The sequence below is a fragment of the Dendrobates tinctorius genome, unplaced genomic scaffold, assembly GCF_039654945.1.
Source record: "Dendrobates tinctorius isolate UK_male_01 unplaced genomic scaffold, ASM3965494v1 ptg000079l, whole genome shotgun sequence".
NCBI classification, from domain to species: Eukaryota; Metazoa; Chordata; class Amphibia; order Anura; family Dendrobatidae; genus Dendrobates; species Dendrobates tinctorius.
Window position 1 is genome coordinate 21451682 of NW_027361747.1, and position 15482 is coordinate 21467163.

Sequence of the window (15482 nt, forward strand, 5' to 3'; positions counted from 1 at the left end):
CATCTGCAACAATTCTCCATGGATTGTTGCACATGTATCATATTGTTCTGTAATAACTGAAGACTGGCTGCAACTTTTCCTGGAATAATCATCTTGGTGTTTAGGGTGTCCAGGCCCCAGAGGCAAGGTGCCTTCTTTATCATGAGAATCATTAAAGTGGTTGTCTGGTCAAAACCGAAAAGTCTACAGTCACTCTATCCCACCAATGCACAGATTTTTCTGCCACACCTGCCTAACACTTTTGCACAGTACTGTATATGTTCATTTTTAGGAAGCACCATCAATAACAGATGGCTGTCAGTGCCATATGAGCCACAATTCAAATTCTATAATAGGTACCCAACTACTACATGTCTTTAATGATATTGATCTTCTCATATGAGCCAAAAGGACCTTTCAGACTCACTTAAAGTGGTATTCCCATTTCCAAGATCCTAACCCAATATGTAGTAGGCATAATAATAATAATATTAGCAAATACCTACAATTAGAAATGTATTATAGTTTTTCTGATTCGCTATGTCTCTTTCCTCATGTGCAAGAATTGTAAGACCTTAAGTATCCATGGTTACGACCACTGATATAGTGACAGCTAGTTGCCAGTGGTCGCAATCATGGACACCTAAGGTCCTGCAATACCTGCACAAGAGGAAAGAGACAGGGACAGCTCCAGGTTTTTGAGGGCCCTGGGCGAAAGTCTCAGTGGGCCCCCCCTTTAACACATACCATAATTCATGCCGTGTGACATCCGTGGTGCCGGCCAAAAACGGACTTGTCTCCGTGTGGATCACACAGACACGCATGTGATCCACATGGACACTCGCTCTGTGGCAAAACACATTCATGTGAAGGAGGCTATTGATTAGTGGTGTACGTATGAAAGAAAGAACAGAGAGAGAGAGAGAAAGAAAGAAAGAAAGAAAGAACGAACAGGAAGAGAGAAAGAAAGAACAGAGATAAAGAAAGGAAGAAGAGAGACAGAAAGAAAGAACAGAGCGAGAAAGAAAGATTAGAGAGAGAAAGATTAGAGAAAGAAAGAAAAGAACAGAGAGAAAGAGAAAGAAAGAGGGGAAAGAAAGAAAGAAAGAAAGAAAGAAAGAACAGAGAGAAAGAAAAAAGACAGAAAGAAAGAAAGAAAGAAAGAAGGGAAAAAAGAACAGAGAGGGAGAGAGAAAGAAAGAAGGGAAAGAAAGAAAGAACAGAGAAAGAAAGAACAGAGAGAGAAAGAAAGAACAGAGAGAGAAAGAAAGAGTGGACAAAAAAAGAACAGGGAGAGAGAGAGAAAAAGAAGGAGGGGAAAGAAAGAACAGAGGTAGAGAGAAAAAGAAAGAGGGGAAAGAACAGAGAGAGAAAGAAAGAAAGGACAGAGAGAGAAAGAAAGATGGGAAAGAAAGAAAGGAGAGAGAAAGAAAGAACAGAGAGAAAGAAAGAGGGGAAAGAAAGAGAACAGCGAGAGAGAAAGAAAAAAAGATTAGAGAGAAAGAACAGAGAGAAAGGAAGAACAGAGAGAGAGAAAGAAACAGAAAGAGAAAGAAATATTCTATAAAGATACCATAGCAGCCCGGCTCCCACTGTAGTGTCCACCTGAGCCTCCTGGTGCAGGACATACCATGATCTGCTCACATGGCCGGCATCCCCAATTCCAAGGAGATCCCGCTGTTGGAGGAGGACACAGTGATGGATCTGAAGCATTCCCTGAAGTGCCTCCATTGTTCCGTCACAATCGCCTCCCGAAATTACCTCATTTCTGGTCAGCCTCCAGCATGTCACTTCCAGTAGAACGTCACGTGTGAGTTTTTAGGTGCTCCTTGGGACTCCGCCGTGTTCTCCTGTGTCTGCGGGAAAAGTAAGCTCCCGGCTGCGGCAGTCTCTCTCTCAAAATCGGGACTGTCCCGCTGGATCCGGGACGGTTGGGAGATATGAATGCTCCCCACCATACACCATGTACACGCATGGCTCCGCTTTGTATGCCTCGTGCACACGGCTCCGATCCATACACGTTGTACACACGCGGCTCTGCTCCACATACATGCGGCTTCACTTCGTACACCCTGTACACACCCGGCTCTGCTCTGCTCAATAAACACACGGCTCAGCTTCGCACACATAGGGCTCTGCTCCATACACATCATACACACACGGCTCCGCTTTGTACACCTTGTACACACATGGCTCCACACCGTACACCTCATACACACACGGCTCCGCTTTGTACACCTTGTACACACATGGCTCCACACCGTACACCTCATACACACATGGCTCCGCTCTGTACACCTCGTACACACATGGCTCCGCTCCGTACACCTTGTACACACACGGCTCTGCTCCGTACACCTCGTACACACACGGCTCCGCTCTGTGCACCTCATACACTCAAAGCTTGGCTCTGTACACCTTGTTCACACACGGCTCTGCTCCATGTGCCTTGTACACACACAGCTCCGGGCTCCGCTCTGCACACCTCATACACACACGGCTCCACTCTGTACACCTCGTACACACACGGCTCCGTTCCATACACTTCATACACACGGCTCCGCTCCATATACCTCGTACACACACGGGTCCGCTCTGTACATCTCGTACACACATTGCTCCCCTCCGTACACCTTGTACACACACAGCTCTTCTACATCCCCCCTGTAAACTCCCTCCTGAACCCACACATAAACTTCCCTCATACAGCATCATGATGACGACAGCACAGCAGAGTCCTGCATACACGAGGCTCCTGATCATGTGACCCCTGACTCCTCCCCTCCTGTGACCTCATCACAGGTCTTGCGCCGCACACAAGAGAACAGCCATAGCGATGACTCATTGCTGGCTGTGAGGGGCTGCGTGGGTCCATCAGGGAGGGCGACGATGGAGTCGGTGCATGGGGGGCGTAGCGGTGACGGTTGGGAGCTATGTATGGTATCCCAGACGGCGTGAGTGGGCCCCCCCATCTCGCCAGGGCCCCAGCACTTGCCCGGGTGCTGACACCATCCCTGGAAAGAGACATAGCCAATCAAAAAAACTATACTATATTTCTAATTGTAGGCATTTGCTAATATTATTATTGTTACACTTACTACATATTGGGATAGGATCTTGGAGTTGAGAATACCCCTTTAAGCTTATAGCCTTTGTGATTGCAATCCATACACTCAAAATATTTATGCTTTGGGTAGCGACCCCGTTTCTCAGTCTCTCACCAATGAGCTAACTACTTTAACTCCTTTACCCCCAAGGGTGGTTTGCACATTAATGACTGGGCCAATTTTTACAATTCTGACCACTGTCCCTTTATGAGGTCATAACTCTGGAACGCTTCCATGGATCCCGGTCATTCTGACATTGTGTTCTCATGATATAATGTTAGCGGTAAATTTCACTGATATAACTTGCATTTGTTTGTGGAAAAAAAACGGAAATTTGGTGAAAATTTCGCAACTTTCCAACTTTGAATTTTTATGTCCTTAAATCACAAAGATATGGCACACAAAAACCTTAATAAATAACATTTCCCACATGTTTACTTTACATCAGCACAATTTGGGAACAAAAATTTTTTTTTGTTAGGAAGTTATAAGGGATAAAAGTAGACCAGCGATTTCTCATTTTTACAACACCATTTTATTTTTAGGGACCACATCACATTTGAAGTCACTTTGAGGGGTCTATATGATAAAAAATACCCAAAAGTGATACCATTCTGAAAGGTGCACCCCTCAAGGTGCTCAAAACCACATTCAAGAAGTTTTATTAACCCTTCAGGTGCTTCACAGGAATTTTTTGAATGTTTAAAAAAAAATGAATATTTAACTTTTTTCACAAAAAAAATTACTTCAGGTCCAATTTTTTTTTATTTTACAAGGGTAACAGGAGAAATTGGACTGCAAAAGTTATTGTGCAATTTGTCCTGAGTACGCTGATACCTGATATGTGTGGGGGGAACCACTGTTTCAGCGCACGTTAGAGCTCAGAAGGGAAGGAGCGCCGTTTGACTTTTTCACTGCAAAATTGGCTGGAATTCAGATCGGACGCCATGTCACATTTGGAGAGCCCCTGATGTGAAACTAGACCCCCCCAAGGAACTTATCTAGATATGTGATGAGAACTTTGAACCCCCAAGGGCTTCAAAGAAGTTTATAACGTACAGCCGTACAATTAACAAATTATATTGATTCCAAAAAAATGATTTTTTTTCACCCCCAATTTTTATATTCCCAAGGGTAACAGGGCCCCAAAAGTTATTGTGCAATTTGTTCTGAGTACGCTGATACCCCATATGTGGTTGTAAACCACTATTTGGGCGCATGGCAGAGCTCGGAAGGGAAGCAGCACCATTTGACTTTTTTGGCTGGAATTGGGATCGGATGCCATGTCGAGTTTGGAAAGCCTCCGATGTGCCTAAATAGTGAAAACCCCCCATAAATTGCATCATATTGGAAACTAGACCTCCCAAGCAACTTATCTAGATGTGTGGTGAGCACTTTGAACCCCCAAAGGCTTCAAAGAAGTTTATAATGCCTGGGAGTGAAAATAAAAATATCATATTTTTTCCACAAACATGATCTTTTAGTCCCCAATTTTTTTATTTTCCCAAGGGTAAAAGGAGAAATTAGATGCCAAAAGTTGCTGTCCAATTTGCCCTGAGTATGCTGATACCCCATATGTGGGAGAAAACTACTGTATGGGCACAAGTCGGGGCATGGAAGGGAAGTAGTGACGTTTTAGAATGCAGACTTTGATGGAATGGTCTGCAGGAGTCATGAGGCGTTTGGAGAGCCTCTGATGTGCCTAAACTGTTGAAACCCCCCACAAGTGACCCTATTTTGGAAACTAGTCACCAATTTTTTTATTTTCCAAAGGGTAACAGGAGAAATTGGACCCCAAAAGTTGTTGTGCAATTTGTCCTGAGTAGGCTGATGCCCCATATGTGGCAGGAAAACACTGTTTGGGCGCATGCCAGAGCTTGGAAGGGAAGGAGCACCATTTGACTTTTTGAACGCAGAATTGGTTGGAATTGAGATCAGACGCCATGTTGCGTTTGGAGAGCCCCTGATGTGCCCAAACAGTGGAAACCCCCCAATTCTAACTCCAACCCTAACCCCAACACACCCCTAACCCTAATCTCAGCCCTAACCCTAGCCCTAACCCTAAGGGTGTGTGCACACGTTGCGGATTCTGCTGCTGATCTGCAGCAGATTTGGCCCTGTGGATCCACAGCAGTTTCTGCTGCATTGTACAGTATCTTTATATTCAATGGCAAATGAAAAACGCAGTGCACATGCTGCGGATTTTTCTGCGTGGATTTGCTGCAGTTTTAAATGCGCAGCATGTCACTTCTTTGTGCGGAATCCGCAGCAGTTTGCCAGCTGTCAAAATGCAAGGGAAAACCGCAGGCTAATCCGCACTAAATCCGCAGGTAAAACGCAGGTCATTTGACCTGGGATTTAGCCAAATCTGCAGGGAAAAATCCGCAGCAGAATCTGCATCTGTGTGCACACAGCCTTACCCTAGCCCTAACCCTAACCCTAGCCCTAATGGGAAAATGGAAATAAATTCATTTTTTTTTTAAATTTTATTATTTTTCCCTAACTAAGGGGGTGATAAAGGGGGGTTTGATTTACTATTTTTAGCGGGTTTTTATGTTTGGCAGCTGTCATACGCTAAAAGACCCTTTTTACTGTAAAAATAGTTTTTGCATCACCACATTTTGAGAGCTATAATTTTTCCATATTTTGACCCACCGAGTCATGTGAAGTCTTATTTTTTGGGGGACGAGTTGACTTTTTTATTGGTACCATTTTCGGGCACGTTACTTTTTTGATCGCTTTTTATTCCGATTTTTGGGATGCAGAATGAACAAAAATCAGAATTTCAAGAATTTCTTTTGGGGGTGCGCTTACACTGTTCTGCGTGTGTTAATATTGATAAAGCAGTTTCATTCTTCAGGTCAGGTTATTTTTTGCAGGACAAGATGACTTTTCCAGTGGTACCATGTTTATTTATATCTGTCTTTTTGATCGCACGTTCTTGCACTTTTTGTTCAGCGGTATGATGATAAAGCATTGTTTTTTGCTTTGTTTTTTATTTTTATTTTTTAAGGGGTTCACTAAAGGGGTTAACTAATGGGACAGTTTTATAGGGCGGGTCGTTACGGACGCGGTGATGCTAAATATGTGTACTTTTATTGTTTTGTTTTTTTATTTCCAAAAAATGAATTTATTAGGGAATATTTTTTTTTATTTTGGAATTTTTTATAAATTATTTTTTATTTTATTTTTTTTTTACTTTATTACATTGTCCCAGGGAGGGGACATCACTGTAATGTGTCAGATTGCTGATCTGACAGTTTGGACAGCACTCTGTCAGATCAGCGATCTGACAGGCGCTGCACAGGCTTCCTCCATACCTGCTCTCTGCAGGCACTGAGGAAGCCGCCTCCCTGCAGGCCCCCGAGGGCCCCCATGGCCATGTTGGATCCGGGGTCCTGTAAGGAAGGAGGCCATCAGAGCAGCGCAGCACATCGTGCTGCTCTGGGGGTCTCAGGGAAGCACGGAGGGAGCCCCCTGCCTGCCGATGCTTCCCTAATCTCCCGGTACACTGCGATCATGTTTGATCGCAGTGTGCTAGGGGTTAACGTGCCGGGGGTGGCCCGTAACTGCCCCTGACACATAGTGCCGGGTGTCAGCTGTGATAATCAGCTGACACCCGGCCGAGATCAGTGGCGCTTCCCCCCAGGGGCACCGCTGATCACTATTACGTACTATCCCGTCCATGGGAATTAAGTCCCAGGTCACATGGACGGGATAGTACGTCCAATGGCAGAAAGGGGTTAAAACAGCTTAAGTGCATACAAGGCACTTTTCTGTACTAGAACATTCACCTAACACACTACGTCTCTTTCCTGGACCACCCTTTTTATGTAGTGATGTTGCATTGTTAGCAATTATTACCAATGTAACCCCCGGTGCATGTACACAGGTGTAATTTGAAGCACCTGAGCCCTACTGCAAAATCTGTAACATAACCCCCCAACAGTCTTGCCCCATTTACATTATATATACACTAGCTATTGAACCCGATATACGCCCGGGTGGCGAGCATTTATATTGGTATATGGCCTCCATCCTGGTATGTGCTGCTTCCATCCTGCATCCTAATCTTGTCATGTGCTGCTACCATTTGGCGCCCCCATCCTGTCATGTGCAGCCCCCATCCTGTGCCTTCATCCTGCTTTGTGCGCCTCCACCTTGTCATGTGCTACTCTCTTCCTGTGCCCTCATCCTGTCATGTTCTCCCATCCTGTGCCCCAATCTTGTCATGTGCTGCTCCCATCCTGCACCCCCATGCTGTCATGTGCTGCTCCCATCCTGGTATGTGCTACTCCAATTCTGTGCCCCCGTCCTGTCATGTGGTGCTTTCATCCAGTGTCCCCATCCTGTCATGTGGTGCTCTCATCCTGCGCCCCATCCTGTCATGTGGTGCTCACATCTTGTCATGTGCTGCTCCTATTCTGCACCCCCATCCTGTCATGTGCTGCTCCATTCCTGCGCCCCCATACTGTCATGTACTGCTCCCATCCTGCACCCCCATTCTGTAATGTGCTGCTCCCCCATTCTGTCATGTGCTGCTCCCATCCTGTGCCCCATTCTATCATGTGCTGCTCCAATCCTGCGCCCCAGTGTCTGCCAAAACAGCAATGCCTAATGGGAGATAATTCTTTGGTCCCGTAATCTAGTATGGGAATCATTTTAAGCTTCATTATAGTGTGTATTACTGGCATTAGGCAATAACTGTACAAAGATGCCAAAATTATGAGAAGTAACAGGTCACAGGGTCTACATGGAACAAGATCATTGACGTACAGCAGTCCAGTAATTTCATCTGACAGCTGAGCCAATTGGAAGAGATGATGACACTTGGCAAGTATAAAAAATCTATAATATAAAGTAATATTGGATACATTTACCACTGGAAATTTCCAAACTACAGTTTATCATGTCGAATTTTCAAGATAACCATAAACTGTAAACAATATAATATATACACTATAAATACACTTTAGAGGGAAACTGTCAGCATGTTTCATGTATGATAGTTATGGTGTGGCTGTCCATCTATGACACCTTTTTTGTAAATATTCGATATGCCGATCATGAGAAATATGCAAGCCAGCTTGGAAATGCACTGGTGATTTGTCCCTGCACTTTGAAGCAGTAGTCCAAATGCATCATCAGGGCATTTCTAGCATGTAAAAATTGCAATTTGTCCCTTCTTCTTCTTGATTGTTAGTAATGCAGTAAGATCAAAAGAAGCAATAATTCCATTAAAGGTGTTGTGAAAGTTATCCTTATTATCAAAATGTGCTTTGAACATAATTTTGTGGTCCTTTCTAATATGTAAGTATTACAGATTCTCCTCCTGTACTTGGTAGTGCCGTCTTCCTCACAGATGGGACAGCGCTCCTTTTCTCAATGGCTTCTGACAGAGGAACATGTGACCAGACCTGTCCATCTATCTTATCCAATTGAAACAGCTTTCTCATATGCAGTTGTATTCAATTGGACGAAGTTGAAGGAACAGTCTGGTCACATGTTCCTCTATCAGCAGTCATTGAGAAAAGGAGCACTGTGCAGTCTGTGAGGAAGGTGGCACTACCAAATACAGGAGGAGAACCTGTAATACTTACATATTAGTAAGGGCCACAAAATCAGATTCCCAACACATCTGTTACTATAAAGATTAAGATGGGAACCTCTTTATAGAGAACCTGTCACTCGATTCATGCTGTCCAAACTGTGGGCAACATGACTCAGAGCCTGATATTACACTCAGGCATATTTTTCTCTGAAATGCTTTGTCATTTCAGAAAAAATATACTTTAAAGATTTTGCTGGGGACTCAACCCGAAGACCATACTAGTCTGATGCTGTGCCTGTCTGGCTTTTCCCTGCGCTGCTCTAGGTGATTGGCAGGTCTCACACTGTAGGGAAGGTGACCACCGACCCTACAACACCATCAAAGTGACCTGTCAATTACCTGCTGCGCTGCTGGGAAAAGCTGGACTGAGGCAACACCGGACTAGTCTGGTCTCCAGCTATGGTCTCTGGCACGATCTATAAAGCACCACTCCAGCTATTTTCTTTCGGCACTGGAGTGGTGCTTCTATTCTAAGACAAAAGTCAAAAGTATCAGTCAAAAGTGATCAATGTAAGTCTATGAGAGCCAGAATGAGGCTCTCATACACTTACATCAAAAAGTGACCTTTGGCTCGCTCCAGAAAACACAGAAGCAATCTGGTAAGTCATAACCTGCTAAACACCCACCCGAATGGCACCAACAGAAGATGAAGATGCCTGTGGATAAGTATATTTCTAGAGTCAAAGAACTTAGAATAGAAGCACCACCCCAGCTTTGAAATAAAAAAAAAACTAGAGTGGTGCCTTAAATTATACTTTTTCTGAAGCTTCGGCGTTTCAGAGAAAACTATACCTGGATTCAATCGTGCAACCAGGCTCAGATTCATGCTGGCCGTTGTTTGGGCAGCAGGAATCAGGAGACAGTTTCCCTTTACAGTGCCATAAGTGGTATAACTGATAGACATTACAAATGTAAAACTTACTTGTGCGGATTGGAGATAACTTTGACTGAAAACTTGTTTCCGAGACAGAGACGGAGAAGTGAGTGCATTGTCTATGTCTTGGTCCAGCTGATCCAGTTTCATTATTAGCAGCACCATAGAATCGAGTCTTGATGGTTCTCTGCCATGTCTAAATTTCTAGAAAAAAAATCTTACATGTTTAGTTTTTTCAATAACTAGAATAACAGAGTATTACTGTACATTTCAGCTATAGAGATATGATACATATATTATTATTATTATTATTATTATTATTATTATTATTAATAAACAGGATTTTCAACTTTGTTCCATTTATCAGTAAAGAAAGTTGGCATAGTTGACATTTCAGGCAATATTAAAGAGACACATGTCACCCTCCACTGCCTCCATAAAGAGTTAATGTTTATAGCTGGAATATGACAATACTTTGACTATCTATGCATCTCTAACAGAAAAAGACCTTCTTATGTCTCTGTACGAAATCCACGGCCTACAAAAATACAGTGTGGAACCAAAGGCTGCAATATGTGTTATATAGAGATGAGATCATTGTTTGCAACAAATCAAAGTCGTGATGAATTCCACGAAAAATTTTGGTTTACAAGAATCTTAATTTTACTCATTAATATTCATAAATCCAGTGAAATGTTGGCTAGTCAGCCTCCATATTGCCGGACTGTTTTGAGGCCTGGAAAGGGATGAAAAAACAAAAGATTATAATCATGTGTCATAGGCCCGTAGCCCACCACCTTAGCTTGACTCCTGCCTTCTGGCCCTGACTAAGACCTTATAGAGACAAGTGAGGTGCGATGCACATTATTGACCTGGTCCCAAAGACTGCAGGCTGGAGAATCCAAAGTAAAAGAGGTTGTCTGGTCTTAACCTACGTGACTGCATACTTGTGATTTCTCACATCGAGCACACTGCTCTCCTTGTGAATGCTCCAGTGCTGATGCCAGAAGAGGGAGGTTATGTGATCGCAAGCATGCAATGAATACTCATTCCAAGTAGACTGTTTTTGGCCTGGCTCAATACACTTGCATTGAGTGAAGCCGTGTCCATCTAGCTGGGAGTATGCATATCACATACAAGCAGTCATATGACCGCCCACTCCCGGAACAGGAGAATCCTCACAGTGTGCAGCGCTCACAATGTGAATGTTCACAAATCTGCAGTAAAGATTAGAGTGACTGTAGACTTGTACATTAGACCAGACAGCCACTTGAAGTTGGAAGGACTGGGCCTGGAGGTGCAGCAGCAGAACAGATGATGGGAGGGTTTAGGGGAGATGAATATAATCTTTTTTTTTTTTTCATTTATATATTTAATCTTTAATTGTGTTGTTAACCCCTTCCCTCCTCTCAGTTCATTACAGTATGCTTTGGGGTCTGGACAGATTTTGTAGCATATTAAACTTCTTTTCGGGGCACTTTTAATTTTTGGTGAATGCTACAGGCCAAATTGAATTTTATAATCGTTTAAGATGAACTAAACCCAAAACAATTTGTATAAAATTTGCTCTTGACAATATAAGTTTATATGGAGCCAAATTCAGCCACAAGTGTACGATCCCAAGTCAAGATTTAATTTAACTTCATTAGTTATTATTTTACTGATCAGGAAAATAAAATAATCAGTGACCCTAATTCTTCAGTGTGAGGATACTTACAAGCAACTCCTCAATATGTCCGTTTTTTAGGTACTTTTGGTTTACATATTTTTCACATTTCTACTGCAAACACAAAGTGCAATACTGAATAATTATAACTTAACATAGAATTTCACAACATTTGCTTTATTTTTCATTAAGTGATACACCAAACTGAAGATCTCACAGTCAGTTCTCAGTAAGAGAAAAGAAAAAAAAGAGAAAAAATACAGACAAGCCTTTTTTCCCATGGGTTCTGGACACCTGCAAGGAATCATAACAGAAGATAATTTTATAAAGCATCTGAAATAATTATCTCTGTCCGTGGAGCCAGCCAAGTCCTAGCTTTGCTATACACACAATTCATTTTCAGTAAAGATTCATGTGACTTACATTTATTTTCCACCTGATACAAGATACTAGGACGCCATATTTATATTGTGTACAAAGCATGTCCTGAAAACATGGAGAATTAGGACACTAGACCTTGTACCTTCTAAATTATATTACTTTTATGGGGAAACAATAAGCATTGTGCCAAAAATAATCATTTGAGACAAAATCAGTTCAGAGCGTGTTAAATTATGAATAGTTCACAAAGCACATCGGCACATTTGCCAAGATTCTGCCACATCACAGGTACATTTTTACACCTAATAGTATATTTTGATCACTTGGAAACAATCAGATCTTGATCACGGAGGTCTTATCCTTTTATGTTCTCATGCAAAAGGAAAATCCAAATATCTCCTTGCTTACATGTCTACAGAGTAATGTTGCCATAAGCCACCCAAGTGTCAAAGGGTATCATTTTTGGATTATTACACCGTGTTAGCTAGTAGATAGAAAATATTAAAATTTGAGAGTCCTGTATTACGCCTGATGAAGAGACCTGAGTAGCCTAGAAAGCTTGAAATTTTGCGTCTTTTATCCTCCGGGCGATAGTGCTTTTTGTGACACCCGACCCCTTCTTCAGGCCCTACTCTGCCGCCAAGACTGAGTCCTCTCTAAATACTCTAGCACAACTCTTTTGACATCAAGAGTATGAAACCTTTGTTCCTCCGCTATTGCAGGGCTATCAAAGAAGGATGGTAAATAAATCTCTTGGCTCCTATGAAACCTAGAAGCGACTTTTTGTCCAGTTTCAGAACTATCTTATCCTGATAAATCATCAGAAAAAGAGTATCTACTGATAGTGCCTGAATTTAACTGACTCGTCTTGCAGAAATTAAGGCTACTAACAAAGCTGTTTTGAGGGTTAAAACTTTAATACGGTAGAGGCAGAATCTAAGGGTTCGAAGGGGGGACCTGTTAATGCATCCAACACAAGGTTTAAATCCCACGGAGGTAATCTAGCAATAGGCACTTGGTTACAGCATTCACAGGCTTTTATGACTCTAGTGATCCACCAATCCCATGCTACATTATAATTATACAGTGCGTCCAGAGCAGAGACCTGAACTTTAAGTGTGATAACAGATTACCCCAATTCTCGGCCCTTCTGCAAAAATTCCAGAATTGCCTGAATTGGAACATGGGCCGACGGGAGCTGAGTGGAATAGCAAAAACCTCCTCCATTTCCTATAATAAATTTTTGTTGTAACCTCCTTTCTACTCTTCAGCAAGGTGGTGACTAGGACTTTTGAAAGCCCTGTATGTCTCAGTAGCACACTCTCATCTCTGTGGATGATGGAATGGGCCCTGAGAGAGAAGCACCCGGCTCGTTGGTAGCACCAAAGGGTCGGTCACGGACATTGCCCTCAGCCAAGAAAACCAAGGCCTCTTGGGCCTGAAGGGGGCAATCAGAATTACTCTCCTCCCTGATATTCCTGAGCACTAGCGGAATCAGACACATCGGAGGAAATTCATAGGCCAGAGTATAATCCCACCGGACCTGAAGGGAGTCTACTACCTGTCAGTTGCTCCTTGTGGTGAAAAGTCTATTTTCGGGAGGCCCCATAACCGTATAATCCGTCTAAAAATCTGTCGGTCTAAGGACCATTCCCCCGAGCGCAGAGAGTGAGGACTGAGATAGTCTGCTTGAATATTGTGTTCCCCTCTGATGTGAAGTGCTGACAGGGAGAGGAGGTGAGTATGTCATCTGCGGTGGACATTAGTGATTGTGACCGTGTCTCCCCCTGACGATTCAAATAGGCCACCACCGTAGTGTTGTTGGTGTGTATACGTACGTGGGTGTCCCGCAGAATCGGTAGAAACTCGAGAAGCGCATACTTCACTGCCCTTAATTCTTTCAGGTTTGAGGAACCCTGTGCCTCCCTGGTTGTCCACTTCCCCTGGGCTAGTTTGTCTCCCATGTGAGCTCTCCACCCCGAGGGACTGGCATCTGTCTTGACTATACAGTCGGGTTTTATTTCTCATGGCACCCCTTTGGACAGATGTAGCGGGCTTAGCCACCAAGATAGGTTGCTCACAGTGGCGACTGACAACTGCATTTGCCCATCGAGGTGGCCCCACAACCTTTTTTCTGCTTCAAGTACCTTGTTCTGTAGAGCTCTGGTGTGAATTGGGTCCACTGCACAGCCAGCATGCAAGACGTCAGAGAACCCAACAGGCACATTGCATTTCTCAGAGATAGATCTGGATTGTCTATTATCTTCCCGACTTTGTGGATGATGCCTAGATTTATGTCCTCTAGAAAAAAAGCAATGTTGAGCTACCGAATCCAAGAGGAGGCTGAGCAAACTTTGAAAGGTCGAGGGAAACAGTTTTGATTTCTCCAGATTGATTATTCAACCCAGACCCTGTAAGGATGATATCATATGGCTCAGCCGGGTACTGCACTGGACAGCCGACCTGCCTACCATAAGGAAATCATCCAAGTATGGAATAACCAGGGTATCTTGTTACCTTAAATGGGCCATCACCTCTGCAATCACCTTGGTGAACACACGTGGTGCCATGGAAAGCCGACACGGCATAGAGGCGAACTGAAAGTGTCTAACCTGATGACCCAGCCGCACAGTCACTCTGAGGTATTGTTGGTGGTCCTAGTATATAGGCAGGTGATAATGGGAATCCTTTAGGTCCAGGACCGTCATGAAGCACCTGGGAAACAGAAGTATGGTTGCAGACTTTATGGACTCTTTTTTAAAGGTATGAGACCATAGGAATGAATTCAACCTCAGCAAATTAATAATGGTTCTGGAGGAACCATCAGGTTTTGGAGACCAAGAACAGAGGTGAATAAAACCCCCTCCCCTCTTGGTCCTTAGGAACCTCAATTAGGTCCTGTTTATCCAAAAAATGCCAAATTTCTGATTCCAGGGCCCGTTGCCAATCTGGGGAGTCCCTTAATGTTGTTAATATGAATGTCTCCGGAGGAATACTCAGGAATTCTAATTGTAGCCCGGATGACACTATATCGAGGATGCAGGTGTTGGACGTTATATGGACCCATTGTCTAAAGAAATATTTCAAACTATCGCCCACTGGAAGATCAGGGTTAGCGATAATTGCGCCTATACTTGATGAGGCCCCACCGAAGTAGGCACTTTTCTGTTTCACCTTCGCTGGCTTCCAGCCTCGGTCGCTATAGTTCTTCTAGAAAGTTGACCGCTTTCTAAAGGTGTTCCTGAAAGTATGGGTAAATAGTTTAGGAAACCCTTTTTTCCTGTCACCTGCCTTTGTGAAAATTTAATCCAGCACAGGACCAAATAAATACTCACCCTGGCATGGAATGGCACACAACTTGGTCTTAGTGTGTGCATCCCCCTTCCAGCTCTTTAACCAAAGGGCTTGGGGGGCAGCATTGGACAGACCAGCAGACCTGGCAGCTAATCGCTATGAATCGACAGAAGTATCTGCCAGATAGGCTGCCCCTCCAAGGATCTGTGGAAAGGAATACAGTAATTTGTCCCTAGGTGTTCATGGTTGTATCTGGTCTTCCAGTTGTCCCAGCCAGACCATAATTGACCTGGCGGTACAGGTGCTCGCAATAGATGGTTTGAATGCCCCAGGTGATGACTCCCTGGCCTGCATCAGAAACATTTATGCCTTCCTATTGGACCGATCCTTTATAAGACCTCTGTCTTCTAGGGGCAGTGCTGAAATTTTTGATGAAGAGGCTACTGCAGCATCCACTTTGGGGAATTGTAATCCATTCAGCTTACAATTCATCATCAAAGGGGTATTTACATTTTGAGGAAGATGGCAGGACTCCCCGGCTGTCCTGCTTCTCCCACTCCCTTCTCACGA

At 43.5% G+C, this 15482-nt stretch overlaps 1 protein-coding gene across 1 annotated transcript in view; it reads right to left on the reverse strand.

Moving 5' to 3' along the window:
* LOC141096817 (rho GTPase-activating protein 7-like) overlaps positions 1-15482 on the reverse strand; it is a 315917-nt gene that overhangs the window by 226122 nt on the left and 74313 nt on the right. Inside the window, exon 2 of the mRNA XM_073583663.1 lies at positions 9620-9775. Within this exon, the coding sequence (XP_073439764.1) occupies positions 9620-9775 (156 nt within the window). The remainder of the gene's footprint in view (positions 1-9619; positions 9776-15482) is intronic.